The sequence below is a fragment of the Fusarium oxysporum genome, chromosome 7, assembly GCF_000149955.1.
Source record: "Fusarium oxysporum f. sp. lycopersici 4287 chromosome 7, whole genome shotgun sequence".
NCBI lineage: Eukaryota > Fungi > Ascomycota > Sordariomycetes > Hypocreales > Nectriaceae > Fusarium > Fusarium oxysporum.
The window spans coordinates 2,840,789-2,855,091 of NC_030992.1; the positions used below are offsets into that span (position 1 = coordinate 2,840,789).

Consider the following 14,303-nt stretch of genomic DNA (forward strand, 5'->3'; position numbering starts at 1 on the left):
TGCCTCAGTAAGCGCCCTTCCCCTCATATCGACTACCAGATCTTGGCCAGGGGAGTCTGGACCCTGGATATCGGGTTTATGTGAAATGGTCTCTCGGACATCTTCGCGGGGTCCGCGACAAGCGATCTTTATTACCGTGTGATGCCATGTTCATGTGAGATTAAATTACTTCTCATAAATCAAGAGAAATCTCATTGAGCCCATTTGATTAGGGTATTTTTAGAGCCATAGAAGAGCTTATTGAAGATGATTGACGTCTGTGGAATTCCTTAACAATATGCACCCCGGATTTTCTTCCCCGCATCTACAGTGGGGAGTGGAGCCCAACTTGGGAAGCCTCACTCTGAAAGCAATATTGCATAGATATTGGGTTATGCGGCACATTGCTATTCATGACTTATTCTAGGACTAAAGCAAGCGTCATCATATAGTCTTTGTATCGTGTTAAAATGTGCGGTTGTTGCCGTGAGTCAGCCTAACACCCGTAACTCAGCACGGTTGGGGTATAAGATCGAGTTAAGATAATGAAGGCGCGGTGAACTTGGAAACCGACTACTTGGAAAGGACAACGTCTTGGAGACTGATGTTCGATCTCTGCGTGGACTAGCTAATGTAGTCGCCTCGATTAAATGTATGCTAGTCTCATGATCGTCTGAACTTGGCTTGAGTTGGGCTGACCCTAGGCTTGCAATCGTGCGAACATTTACGCAAGCATCTAACTTGGCATTGCTCAATCAAGCTTGCCACAAACTGTGGGTGGATATCACCAGTCTTATGCATGCATAGGTCTGCGAAGGGCATGCTGAATGGCTGATAGTGCTCTCTGCTCGTGGCTCACATGGATGAAAGTGAAGCTGACTTGCCATACCTCTTGTACATGAGGTACATGAGGCATAGCAAAGCCCGAGGCCTTATCCTTCGCCTGATATACTACAGTAGGAAGCGTTGAGTTAGTGTCATATATTTCACTCCTTGTGTCGTTAGTTTTCAAGACCTCTGGCATTGAAGTTGAAGTTGGTGAGGCTCTACAGGCCCATCCGTAACAGTGGATCGCCGCGCTAACTTAACCACTAAAGCGGAAATTCGCGGCTGGAGCACCACAACTTGAACAAAGTCCAGCACTGTCGTCTACGATCTGTAATAACCTAGAGCCTGGGCTACACGATAGGCGAGCGGGCGTGGAGACTGGCAACCTTGAAAGAGGAGTCGGGGAACCGGTGTGTGGAGCGTAGCACTCTGGACTTTTTGTTTGGGAACTTAGGGGGTTTATGGATGCACAATGTTGCAAAGAAGTGTTTTAGTGATGGAAAGCAAGGAGGAGAGTTCCATTTTTCGCTGGGATCGAAAAAAAAGTTGATCCCTGTTTGGTTGGGGCTTATCGAATGTTTAGGTCATACCAGGGGTTGCTAAGAGACTTGAGCGATTGGCTGTTGAGACGCACGCGACATGCAACGCGAATCCCCTTGCGGATGGTTATGGACAGGGAATCTAGAGGTTGGTTGTTGCTTTTTGTAGTTTTGCTTTTTCTCTGTGACAACCTGGTAAAATATCTTTAACTCTGGCGTTGGTCCGGGGTAGAGAACAAAGGATCCTGATGGACAATTCACCGAATTGACGATATTGGCATGGGTTTCAAGATGGCCAACTCCCAAGCTTCCCCTATCCCGATCGATCTTGAGCTAAAACTTCCTTCGCCATTTGCCATCGTAAAGCTCAAGCAAATTCTCGGCTCCCACCCCTTTCTCGTTAGCTGAATCCTGTGGGCCCAGATGGACTTGGCTACTGGGACAAAGAGCAGCAACTAGATCCCAAAGAGGAATAAATCAGCTTCATGGGTTGGAAGATCCCCCAAGGCGGAGTTATCCTTCCAGCCGTTTCTGGTTGTGTTCGAGCGTTGAGCACTCAAGATTGAGGACGGATCCTATTCCGAAGGTCCCGGGAGGTAGGTACAGTATTTCACTGAGCTTTTGGTTGGTTAGGGCTACCACTCGGCGCCGAGGTGAGTGATGAGTCCCAGAAAACGGGAATAATTGCAGGTCGAGACAGGGTTTATTACTCTCGAGTCAAAGGTTACGAGTCAGCGAAAACAGATATGTACCCACGAAATATTCTGATAAATCCTTGGCGTGTTGGAATGATTTTCCCCAGGAAGCCTTGGCTCTAGAAGACTTCCTTGAAGAAATGAGCGACTGCTGCTTGCTGCAGGTGCCGTGTCATTTTCGCATCCGAGGATGATCCTAGGTTGAATGGCCGTTCTCAACGACCTAGAGCTTGAATGGCTTAGTCTGGTGCGGGGAGAGTGAAACCTCGTTCGGAAAAGCGGAGCCCGACCACTGAAGTTTGGATCCTGTCCTTAACGCTTCAGGGCCTGTCCAGGGACAAGATGTGCTACTGGGTCAGCACTCTAGTGGCTCCAGAGGTGTTGACGGCCCGCTGTGAAGCACATTCCACTGAAGTGAACTGGTAATGTACATTCCTCTTGGATTGGTCCTGTCGGGTTCCGTTCTACTGCCCGGCCTGACCTTGGCCCCGATGGCTGGGCTGGATTTCAATGCTAAGCAGCCCCATCCCAGCCCAGTCCAGCACGCCCCAAGCATCAGCATCAGCGCGGGGCTTCGCGGCAAATCTCATTCATCAGGGCAGGTCCATTTTTGGGCCCATTCCCCAAGCTTCTTTCCACCTCAGTCTCGTCTCAATCTCATAAACTCCAACTAACATTCATCTTGCAGCAAACATTCTTTATTTTGGCTTAATCTTTTACTACATCTATTTAGTTATTCGCCTATTTCACGATATACTCGTCGCTATACCTTCGTCGCGACTTGACTGTGTACCTCCAATCCTTCGGACCCGGGCCCCCGCGGCCACTCATCGCATTTTAACTCGCCTTCACTCACAATGAGACGCCAGAACCGTTCGTGCGACCAGTGTCGCAAAGCCAAGCGGGCATGCGATGCGCCTTCACTATGGGATATTCAAAGAAACTCAGAGAGGCTTCGAAACGGTGGTGACAGCACCAGCGGTACGTCTCTTGCTGAGGAGCATATTGGTGAGTTGGTTTGCTCTCCTCAATCCTCCTCCTCCCCCTCCCGCGCCTTTTTCCCGACTTCGACGACGCTAACCGAGGGACCAATAAAACCACAGATGAGATTGATTCTAGAGCTCTACGATGTTCATACTGCCTTCGTACTCGCAAACAATGCACATTTCACTGGGTTCGCGCTCAACTACAGACTGGCCCTGCTGCCACAAGCTCAAATATCAACAACGAAGTGCCTGCTCAGAATGGCGCACCTCGCCGCGTCCCCGATCAATCGCGCACAAAGGCCAAGCGTCAACGTCCGCGTCCTCAGCAGCAGCAACCAGGACCTTCGCCGACTCAAGCCCCTCTACCAACGAACCAAACGCTTGATGTTAATGCAACTGCCTTGCTAGATATGTTGCAGGCACCTCCGACGGCACACGACTTGTCATGTTGGGGGCCAATGGATACAACTGGGTTTGCCAACTTCTCTGCTTTTCCTCACACAACTTTCGATACTATGCCTGTGAACGGCGTCTTCGATCCGACTGCTTTCGATGCTGGCCTCCATAACAGTGTCCTGCAGAGTCTCGAACCTCATTCGACGCCAGCACACCCACATCCCATGGATCTCACACCTTCCACAGACCTTTCCGGTCAAGGATTGCATTCACGACATCAAACTGCGGAGGAGGAAAATGGAGACAATGGGTGGCCTCTCTTCCAAACTCATTCGGTTGGCAGCGATGTTCCGTTTCAACCTTCACCTTCTGGTTCCAACTCATACGAAAGCGATATCTCTTCTCGGTCTCTCAGTGTGCGGCACTACCCAGAAAGTATAGCAAGAAGCTACAGCACCTCCATTTCGCCATTTTCAGTGACACACAATATGATGACCAAGACGAACAACAACCTGATCTCGGACAACTTAATGAGGATATACCATGATGTTTTGGAGCACGCCCTGTCTTGCTGGCTGTCAGAGGAGACATGTCCTTATAAGCCCAATACCATCACTCGGCCATCCAACAACGGTGTGAGTTGGCTGGCATCTCATTTTGAGGGTCTCAGCGTCGGTCAGCCAAAACAGCAAGACAATAGAATTTATCGACGTGTTATTCAGCTCGACAAGCAAGCACAAAATACGAAACTGATCCGACTCAGTAAATCGGAGGACAGAGCTGCTTCGAAGGCTCTGCATTTGGCTATCATGGCATTTGCTACCCAATGGGCGCAAGGTAGTCAACGCGAGCGAGACAGGTTCCCGCAGAACTTGACGCAAATGGACAGCATGAGATCGGAGTTTGACGATATTAACGAGGACTTCGACCGCACACTTCAGAGGACTTTTTGGGCCCAGGCCAAGCGGGCCTTGCAGGACTGCTCAGATATGGAATGTTTCCGTGTGGTTTGTGCTGACTTGATCATGGGACTAGCACAGAAACCGAGAGATGAGGAGGATAACAACAACAACAACGATATGCCGTTTGGTATGGGCAGCTTTAGCGATAGTCCCATCGCTTCGGGTGAGGGATCAATTGCATCTCAGCTCAGCGAAATTATTGCCGCAGAAGGACCGCCAGTATTTATGGAGCGAGCTGCAAGAAAGATGCATGCTCTCAAGTTTCAGTACGAAGCTCGCGAGACAGGCGTGTTGGATGCTTCTGGAAGTTCTCTGGGCTTGGAGAAGGCTACATCTGCGGAGTCTCTAAGTGAGGAGGACAAGGGTACTATTGGTCTTGTCTACTGGATGACAGTCATGTTCGACACTGTATCTTCGTCCATGAACGGCCGACCTGTGGTTGTTTCAGATGAGGAGTGCCACCATGACCCGACTTATCCAGACCATCCAGAACACGAATCCTACAATATTGAGTATCGACCGCAGGACGCCAGATGGTGGGCAGAATTGTTTGTCCGCGAAAACAAAGAGGGTGTTCTTCGCTGGCCCTGTTCGTACGATGCTGCATCCAAGGGTGTCGTCACTGCAGCTCCTATCAAGGTCATCCTCTTCCGACATGTCTCGTACCTCCAGAACACGGTCAGAAGTCGATACCGAGGCGAACCTGTGGAGAAGGTCATTTCGAATGCCATGGCTGTGTACAAGCACTGGAACGTGAGCTACGGCGCCTTCTTTAGGGATCTGGTCGAGCAGTACGACAGTGTTCCGACACTCATTCAGAGCTGGTTTGTGTGTGTGGTGGCTCATTTCCATTGTGCTGCTCTCCTACTCGCGGATCTGATTGAGCTTGTGGATGAAAATAAGTTGGGTCTGGATTACTCGACTCAAGTGCGACAGGCTGCCAACGTAGTTGTTTCACTACGAAGAGACAGTGCGGCTATTTTGTCGGACCTTGCACGAGTTTCGACACGCCCTCGAGCCGGTGATGTTCCTGGCACGGGTATCTCGGACCTGCACTTTGCAGTTGTCGAGGGCTCTATCCTGACAGAGCCTTGGACCATGATTCTCATTAGGGCATTCACCAAGGCGGCCATTCTCCTTCTCACTGAAGTCGAGGAGAATGTGCGACATGAACACGCACCACTCGAGACCCCTGGCGTCATGAACCTAGTCCGCCGATGCGAGGACTGCACCAAAGCGCTTTGGTGCCTGGGCAAGAAGTCGGATATGGCTCGCAATATTGCTAGCATCTTGTCTTCGGCACTGGGGCCTTACATGATCCCAACGACTATCTCACATATGCCCATTTCATCTGTCGAACCGGTTATGGTGTAAAGTCTGGCAAACGGGTCTTTTTGTGTACTAATTTGACGAGCTTTTAATGGATCTGAATATTGGGGCGAGAATCAGTATAATCAGCGAAACGAACGAACGAAGTCCATACTGTATATGTATTTATGGGAACACATAGGAGCGAAACAGTCATTATCGTTGATGAGGCGTTTATGTGGGGAGGTTCAGTATAGTCTGTGCCTGTATGTCATCAATGTCAAATTGTTTGAAGCATTACACACTGTGGTACTGTGATTCTATTTAAATCCTGCGAACGAAATTGTCTATTCGTGGTCACCATCCTTTGGGAGCTCCAAAGAGTAGATACAACTGGTCACGTTGTTCTCGTTAATATGAACCAATATGTGTGTGGTACCAAGGTCCGACCTCGATGGAAGATCCTTTTCTTTTACACCGGCACTAAAATGATGGAAACATGAGGTTGTAATAGGCTCAGACATCTTACAGGCCTTTCAGTCTTGCCTTAATTAACATCACCTGAGGCCCAAGATGCAATGTAACAACGTTTGTGGGGCCCAGTAACGCAGTATGTTTCCCGATATGGAATATCGTCAGACGAGTTAATCTTCCTATTGGCTGAGCTGGCTCGCCTTGCCTGACCACACATCTCAAATTTGGAGTGACACGACAGCTTCGAGAGCTCTATGTGCCCTTGTTGATCAAGAAACAAGATTAGAACTCATACAAGTTACTTTGGACAACGGACTCCCTTTTCTAATATTGCTGAGGCATGTGACTCGATGAGGAGTGACATGTTCTGTTTAGGGATGGTGTATACACTCTCATTATTACCTATAGATCAGCCAATACCTTAAGTATAGTGACTCCAATACTTGACTAAACTAAGACCCAAAGTGCATCAACACTGTTTTTTTTTTAATTTGAGATCGCTGAGATGTCTCTATGTGCTTGTGCTCTCAAAGTACTAGAGCCAATTCATGTACTTACTGGACTTCCAGCCGGCCCTAACCTCTCTAATCGCCTCAATGTCGAGGAGAAGTGGGACAGCCTCTGAGCCTGGTCAGTATATTGTTTGGATATATGCAGACGCATCTATCAATATCGGTTGGCCTGCTCATATCTACTCCAGCGTTGCAGGCAGTCGTGGGCTGACAGATTACATATCGCTATGACGGCGACAAGATAGACACCAACCTTGTAGTGGGATACCGAACGATTTGAGGCTTGGATGATAAGTTGGAGTACTTCATTAATCAGTGCGCTAACTTTACCACGAAGATTTCAGACGCAATGGCATACGTGAACATAACTCAAAATCCACCCGAGGAAATTTCCGATGTGTGGCATGTTATGCTGTTGTCGAAGGCTTTGGATAGATGGGATCTGACGAGGAGACTCAAAACGCCCCAAGAACCGAAATCATTACACACGAGTAGCCGTTGTTTCTCCAAAGAGATAGAAAGTTTATACTATATCACTTACGAATGTGTCGTTGTTTTCGCTTAAAGCGGACACTCATGGTCCTGCTGCTAAAAGAGCGATATTATCTCTTAATATTTCAGTAGTGTTTTATAAGAGTATCATCTTCACTAATAAGGGACTTGTTCCTATGTTATGATGAGACTGTATAGGTTAGTTGGTGTAATGGACACCACTGACTGTTGGATATGTCTTCTTGGGGTCCAGGTTCGTTCCAACGTAGTGAAGATTGATGGTCGCCAGTCATGTAATGTAAGACTATATTAATCACGGAGAAGATTGTTCATCGCTAGCTCAAGGGAAATTCCCATCCAGAGATACTCCTTAGCACTGGTTGCGTGACTGCAATGGCAGTGGTTTGGTGTTTTATCTCTCAACTTGTCGTATATGTTAGCGTATAGTTTCTTCCATATTCGTGTAGCCTTTGCCAAGGACTAAGATTGAATCATCGTCATTCAAGTTTGAGGCTGTGATTAAAGCAAAGCACTGTTTGGATATGGAAACAAGACTTCAAGCTAACAAACTGCTTGAGGGCCGACTCACTAATGTTTTGTCGTTGCCCAAGTTCATATCGTACGACCTCCATAAAATCATCTTGTTCTTAGAAAGTACGGCTAAGCTTAATCACGCTTCTTTTCCAAATGGAGGATTGCCTGTCACTTGCTCTTCGGCCCACTCGTGTCATGAAGGTCGGAGTGACACTCGAGCATTTGCCAAAACTGGCAGCCGTGTAACGAAAGCAATCAACAATATTAATGAATGACTTACCCCGTTTCATATCATTCATGAATCAGATGTGCTTTTCTGAGTATATAAAGAGCTCTGCAGTCACGCTTTCTTTTCCCCCAACTGTCCAAATCTCAGCCTATTTAACAAAATACTCATCAAAAACACTACAAAATTTATATTAATCTAGAAATGGCTCAATAAAACTTCTCCCGGTAAATGAGTGACGTCTCCTCAAGCTTCGTCGGTCTCATGTACGAAGCCAACAAGCGCGGCAACCGCCAAACTGCAGTCCTTTGGTCAAGACTTCAACTCTTGGGTCCAAAATCACGGCATGAGACTCGGCTCGGGGATTTCAAGTTCTGCCCCGAACTATCCTAACGAAGATGCCGTCAAACGATCTGCAATCAAGCTAACACTTTCCACCCTGAACTCCCAAATCCAGCTACGTAAGTATCTGACTCCAGGCTAGAAATGAGCGGTACTGACATTATCTGATAGTTATGCAGGACTATCGTGATGGCCCTAACGTACGCACAGCATCTGGAGCGCAGAGTGATGCGAGCAGTGTTGAGAGGAGCTTGACCAGTCCTTCGAGGTGGACGTCTTGAGAAGATAATTGGTAGGACCGAGGTCTTTTTCTGGACTTGACATCAATTTTCATATCCAACGTAAAGAAATAATATTAGGAAAGGTTATCTGACAATGTTTCATTCTTGAACGGCTTGCCGCCGTTTTCCAACAATCGATATCACTTGGTGAGATTGCGAGTCTGCCATATTATCAACTCATGAGTGACACGATATGCAAGGCGCTGAACTACCGTCAAGCTAACTGTTGATTATCGCTTTAGTATCTTCTCTACTCTATGCTGTATTGTCAATTGAGTTATCACACTTTCAGACAATACGGACAGTGGCCGCCAATACGTATTTAAAGTGATAGCAGTGGGCAATGAGGCGGTGTTGTATATACCCAGGCAGGAGTCGGAATAGCCACTTGGCGAACTTTTGTGTGTTTTTGGCAGTTTTCATATCAACCCTGTTGTTGCAGCACCCCAATACTTTAGAATGAATGCTACAGACACTCTAACCCTTACCTTGCCATGTGATTACTACGCATAAAATTACCATGAGCCTCTCCTCAAGACAAAAATGGAATTCACAACGACTGAGTATGAGAATTGGCTATTTTTAAAAGACTGAACTCTGAAAAAGTTGGATGCGCTTGTTGAAAATCCCAAAGAACGCAGATAGGCACCAAAAGGATGACCTAAAGACTTATAATAAACCCATGAAGCTTGGTAGAATACTTCCGTTGCGCCAATTAAACCATTTAAACCTTTCTCTCTGAGTTATTGGGACTTGGCAGGTGAGTGGCCTCTTTTGGCTTTCAATTTTCTATCCCTTATCAGCACCCCTAACATATATGTTAGCCAGGCGATTACCCAATATAGGGCGAGGATTCCTTGCCGCAGTGGTACATCTCCTCAATCATTTCGATGGCTATGTGCAAGTAGTGAAAGTAATTCCCAGTCTTGTGTAGTAGCGCCTGGTAGACTGGGCGTTGAGTGTTAGCCCTACCCAAACTTCCATGACTGATCATTACATACGGTCCTCAACGGCACGACGTACAGACTCTAAGCATACTGGACGGTCTCTTGCTGCAACCGATTCCCTCAATAGCGCCGCGTGTCGATAACGGGTAGAGTAAGCCCTGGGAATGCGGCGTGGTATCTGTGTTGGCGGAAACGGCTCGCCTTCAGGGATGGTCCTATAGCTTTTGACCCAGTTCATGAAGATCACCTCCATTTTCTCGACAGTTTCCCAGTCCGGGTAATACGCATCTCCGTTTCTTGAGATCGAATTTACTTCAGGGAGGTCCATGATTTTTTTAAGACAGAGGCGAACGGATAACGCAATAGATGATACGCGAAGAAAATCGCTGTGTCGTACAGTACGGAAGTGTCGACCAGACATATCGATGATGGATAGCTTTTCTTGGTAGTAATTTGATTGATAAGTAGGACGAAACGAATCGATACAGATTATTGTTCTTGATGCACCTGTTGCTGATAATGTAAAGTGCAGATATGTTGTGAGTTAAGGTTGGCTTGGCATTCAGTTATATTTTGAGAGGAAGGTAAACACTGAACTCCATTTGGTCCTGCCTCGAAGTGATCATGACCTCAGAACTGGAAGTTAGAGAAGTCTTAGGTATGGATCATAGTTTGTTGCTTCCTTTTTTGACAGTGTGTATGGGTCGATGTCAGTCGCGACTCCTATTACTAGGTAATGGAGAATGGCCAAGATCCAACCATCCTTGAGCATCATCTCTAACGAACGGCATACGATCAGCATCACCGATATAGAACAGTTCTAAGTACAGAGAGAGATCAATCTTCAAAGCTAGATCGTTTTCTCGAAACTTGATTCTTCATTCCATCATTTCAGTCATCAACTTGACCATCATGGGTCACCTCTCACAAATCGAAGCCGTCATGGAAGCCTACGACGACATCCTCTACCACTATCCAGATGACGGCGAAGATCCTTTGAACATGCCCAAGAAAGAAGTTATTGTAAAAAAAAAAAAAAGGCGGATTTCAACTACTGGGCAATACATTCGGGCGTGTGCATGCCAGAAATTGACCTTGAACACGAGTTCGAACGGGAAGCGATAAAAGGACTTGACGACTTCATCGAGACTGCACATAAACGTGAGTTACACCAAATTTATGGTTAATTTTTATGATTCGCTCACATTTTCAGTCGAGAGACTATACCAAGAAGATCCAAGTCCTAATGTCATATGGCTGGCTGACGATTACGTGGCCTCGCTGTCACAAAGGCTGAGCCAACTGGCTCATACATTCGGCGTACTTGTACCTTCATTGCAGGACACAGGGACGGCTTCTGGGCAGTGAATTGGAACTTGATGATGTTTTGGGAAAGTTGGTTGTCGCATAAGTACACCTCATACTAAATAGACGCTTTGCAGCAAGTCATTAATACGAGATATCCTAAACTATGATAAGGAATAGAGTAGAGAAGTAAATTTTATACCAAGTTGATCATAAGAGATCTTAAATTAATACAATATTGTTATATATTTACTTACTCGAAATCTTAGTCAAGGTGTTCAGCGCCAGGGAGAGCCCTTCTAGCAGCCAGTCAACTTGAGTATAGTACCGTATATTAGTATCCCCTTCTAGCGAGTATATATTCTCAGCGTTCACTTTATCATGACTCACAAGTACATAGATATTGATGAATCTTTTTGTTATCTTGTTGACTTGAGTGCCTCTCTGGTGTACGTGGCTAAGAGAGGGCATAAGGGTAGATGCTATTTAAGGATTGTAGCTTAGATAGCCACTACGGCACTTCAGATACATCAACCACAACGTCGAATATAGCCTCAAAACAATCAAAGTACTAATCACATGTGATTTGGAGACTACTCGGCATCTTTTAGCGTTGGCGTATTGGTTTTGAACACGCTGCTAAGCGCTCAATCAGTGACAAAGATGAGCCATTTACCTAAAGATACAACGCTGTAGCGTTTCCTAAGCTTTACGCCCTGATCGTTTACAGAGTTCTCACGAGACCTGTTCATATTGGCATTTCCGAGGGAAATGGGATGCATCCTCTTGTCTGTAGTGTCACCCTAAACTGTTACTGTGCATAGTAGACTGCCAGTCGGATGCTGACCGCACTTAACGCCGGCTCAACTGAATATCCCCCGCGAAACGCGGGGAGGTCATACGCAATGGTCATGTCAATGCAGACTGAATCATGTAGAGTCGCATAGCGCATAAGCATGTCACCTTTTGTTTTATCTTCCCTTCTGAAAATTTGAAATCATGCGATCGATTTGGAGAAACCAGTAGAAGGCCTAGTGATCGACTCCGGTCGGGCGAATCGTCAGGGTCTTGATCAGCATGATTTCATGAGGTTTGAGAAACCATTCGAACCAATCGTGGTGGGTGGCGATGAGCACTTCGTCACCTCGGAGGATTGTCATGCAGGATAAGCACTTGAAGATTGGTGTAGTCACTGGGAAATTACACGGGTAGAGAAAAGTGTTCGGCTGCTCGGTTCGTTAGCTGCTCGTGCTACTGCCCGTCTTTTTTGGTGAGACAAATTCCTCGATTTGACGTCGCCAAGACGGCATTCTACGATTTGAGATCTGCCATCAAGTAACTATTTTTGGAGGACAATTTTTACAGGCCTTGATCGGCTGCCGTTCGCTTAAATTTTCGGTCCTCAAGTGATAGACATCAGATATCTTCAACGCGTTATCACCTTGGATCTGAAAACCAAGACTTTGGATCTTAGATGAAGATCAATGCCGTCTTGGATCTCAGGATCTACCTCTTTTGGGCATGATCTCGCAGTCTCGAGTCAGGACAAAAGATTGTCGTTTGCATGACATCTATAGATCTTTGTGGGTGCATGCTAGATTGTAGAGAGCTGGGTTCACAAAATAGTTCCCGCAAGATACATGGAGAATCTTCAACAGCGATGATCCTGGAACCTCACCGTTGAGAAAGTCACCCGGCCACAGAATTATAATGCAATGAGTCGTAACAAAAGCCATACAGAGATTCTCCCCAGTTCGATATCGATGCAGATCTTGAGTAATTGTGATAACGTTATCCACAAAACCACAATCAAATACCTGGAGTTGAAACTTTAAAGTTTGAAATCCCACAACGTTCAAAATCCATAAAAAAGAGAGGGATGACCTCATAAGCTGTTGATCCTGGGTCCCCTGCCCAAGGACCGGGCACCCCGGTCTTGAGAATCGAGGCTGGATGGCCCAAGCTCTATTCACGGCCTTGCCCGAGATTGGAACGACTGAGGAAACAAGACTAGAAGGCTGATAGAAGCCTTCTGCTAAACACTCATGAAGCATGGACGCACACAATCAAGGCCCTTTCAATAAAGTGGCAATTGGTTACAGGGGAGATGCTTCCAGCTGAAAGGTGACAACTCATCGCTGTCAGAACGACGCGTGTTGAATGTTTACGAAAAAGAAAGCCTAGATGAGGCTTGCAGAGCGTTACATCCAAGGAATCTTTTAGAGTTGGCGATCAGCGCTGAGTTGGCAAGCCTGGGCTCTCTGTGGACCGTTACAACTCCCGAGCGCAAATCCACGGTTCACCGTTTAAGTTACTGAATCGCAAGAGCTTCTGTTTCTAGGCCATGCTTAAATTAATCTAAGCGTTAATGGCCTGGTCGTCAAACTGGAATCAATGCCTCACCATTGAATGCACGAGCCTCATGAGCAAGGGTCTTTAATGACCAAGAAATTTGACATGAAACTAGGCTCTTCAAGGCGGCGCTGAAACAAGGGCCGTTCATTGATGAGAAAACCGTTCGCTTTGGATAGAAATAGAACTATAATTCCATGTCGTGTGATTTGTCTAAGAATGAAGTTGTTCATTGGATATATATCAGATAACCGGAAATGAAACGGCTACAGGTGAGTCTTATTCTACGGAGTTACCTCCGACGGTATTCCCAAGATGCACTGGAATCATATCATATGCACATGTAAGCTAGAAATAGGGCGAGATATCAAGCCTCATTCAGCTGTGCATAAAACTCGCAAGTATCGCTTCGGCAAATTCAAGCCGGGCAAGATAGTCGTCGGCATCATGGATCAAGTTCGGCATCTCGTGTAACCGAAAAAGAAAAAGAAGAAGAAAAGAAGAGAGTCCTTGCTATGAATGACGGATGATTTGTGCATCTACCGCCACTCCACATAGCCCATGTTTCTGTCCACTCGATGCCTTTGCAAAGTGCCTTACCAGACCCATTGACCAACTGGCTTTGAGAAGAAAGGTGCATGATCCTGGTGAGTACCCTGGAAACTTTGAGGTTTTTTTCTTTGATGAGAGAAAATTCTCGGATTGGGTTGAGCCTCTTTGCCATACTGTTAGCATCATGAGTCTGTTCCTCGGAATGAGACCTTGGTATTGGAATGAGCTAAAGTGAAGCCCGAATCCACAGATTACGACTCTGATGTCAAGGTGAAAAGTACAGCACTTCATCTGCAATATGTAATATGTAATATGCAACATGCTGACCCTTTGTTATGTCATCTCTCCCCAGACGGATGGACTCCTAAGATCTTGGGATTTTTTAGTGGAGTCGTTCTCTGGTTTCGGGACCGGAACGGCCACCAATCTACACTCTCTGTCGATGTTGATCAATCATCGAATATTCCTCTCTTGTCTAGTTCTCTAAGTTTCTCGGATCTCTTCTCAGTGACTCTGACAAAGCGGAGGCTGTCGCAGTCAGACTAGGATATGGTGATGGCATGAGTTTATACATTCGGCACATGCCATGTCAC

At 46.4% G+C, this 14,303-nt stretch overlaps 4 protein-coding genes across 5 annotated transcripts; 3 read left to right on the forward strand and 1 right to left on the reverse strand.

Annotated features, from left to right (window-relative positions):
* The first annotated feature begins 2,111 nt into the window (after positions 1 to 2,111).
* On the forward strand, positions 2,112 to 6,028 carry FOXG_10302 (uncharacterized protein). Of its 2 annotated transcripts, none has more exons than XM_018389588.1 (2): positions 2,112 to 3,049; positions 3,145 to 6,028. In XM_018389588.1, the coding sequence occupies exons 1-2, from the start codon at positions 2,899 to 2,901 to the stop codon at positions 5,757 to 5,759; spliced, it is 2,766 nt and encodes a 921-aa protein (XP_018247886.1). In that variant the 5' UTR covers positions 2,112 to 2,898; the 3' UTR covers positions 5,760 to 6,028. The 2 variants fall into 2 exon arrangements, with proteins under 2 accessions (XP_018247886.1, XP_018247887.1); XM_018389589.1 differs by having other exon boundaries at positions 2,112 to 3,022.
* A 2,249-nt stretch (positions 6,029 to 8,277) lies between these two features.
* On the forward strand, positions 8,278 to 8,554 carry FOXG_20272 (uncharacterized protein; the record flags this gene model as incomplete). Its single annotated transcript, XM_018400536.1, has 2 exons — positions 8,278 to 8,392; positions 8,445 to 8,554. 2 exons carry the CDS (start codon positions 8,278 to 8,280, stop codon positions 8,552 to 8,554), a joined length of 225 nt encoding a protein of 74 aa, XP_018247888.1.
* An 832-nt stretch (positions 8,555 to 9,386) lies between these two features.
* On the reverse strand, positions 9,387 to 9,829 carry FOXG_10303 (uncharacterized protein; the record flags this gene model as incomplete). Its single annotated transcript, XM_018389590.1, has 2 exons — positions 9,387 to 9,502; positions 9,556 to 9,829. The coding sequence occupies 2 exons, from the start codon at positions 9,827 to 9,829 to the stop codon at positions 9,387 to 9,389; spliced, it is 390 nt and encodes a 129-aa protein (XP_018247889.1).
* A 584-nt stretch (positions 9,830 to 10,413) lies between these two features.
* Positions 10,414 to 10,869, forward strand: FOXG_20273 (uncharacterized protein; the record flags this gene model as incomplete). Its single annotated transcript, XM_018400537.1, has 3 exons — positions 10,414 to 10,524; positions 10,608 to 10,662; positions 10,715 to 10,869. 3 exons carry the CDS (start codon positions 10,414 to 10,416, stop codon positions 10,867 to 10,869), a joined length of 321 nt encoding a protein of 106 aa, XP_018247890.1.
* Positions 10,870 to 14,303: the final 3,434 nt, after the last annotated feature.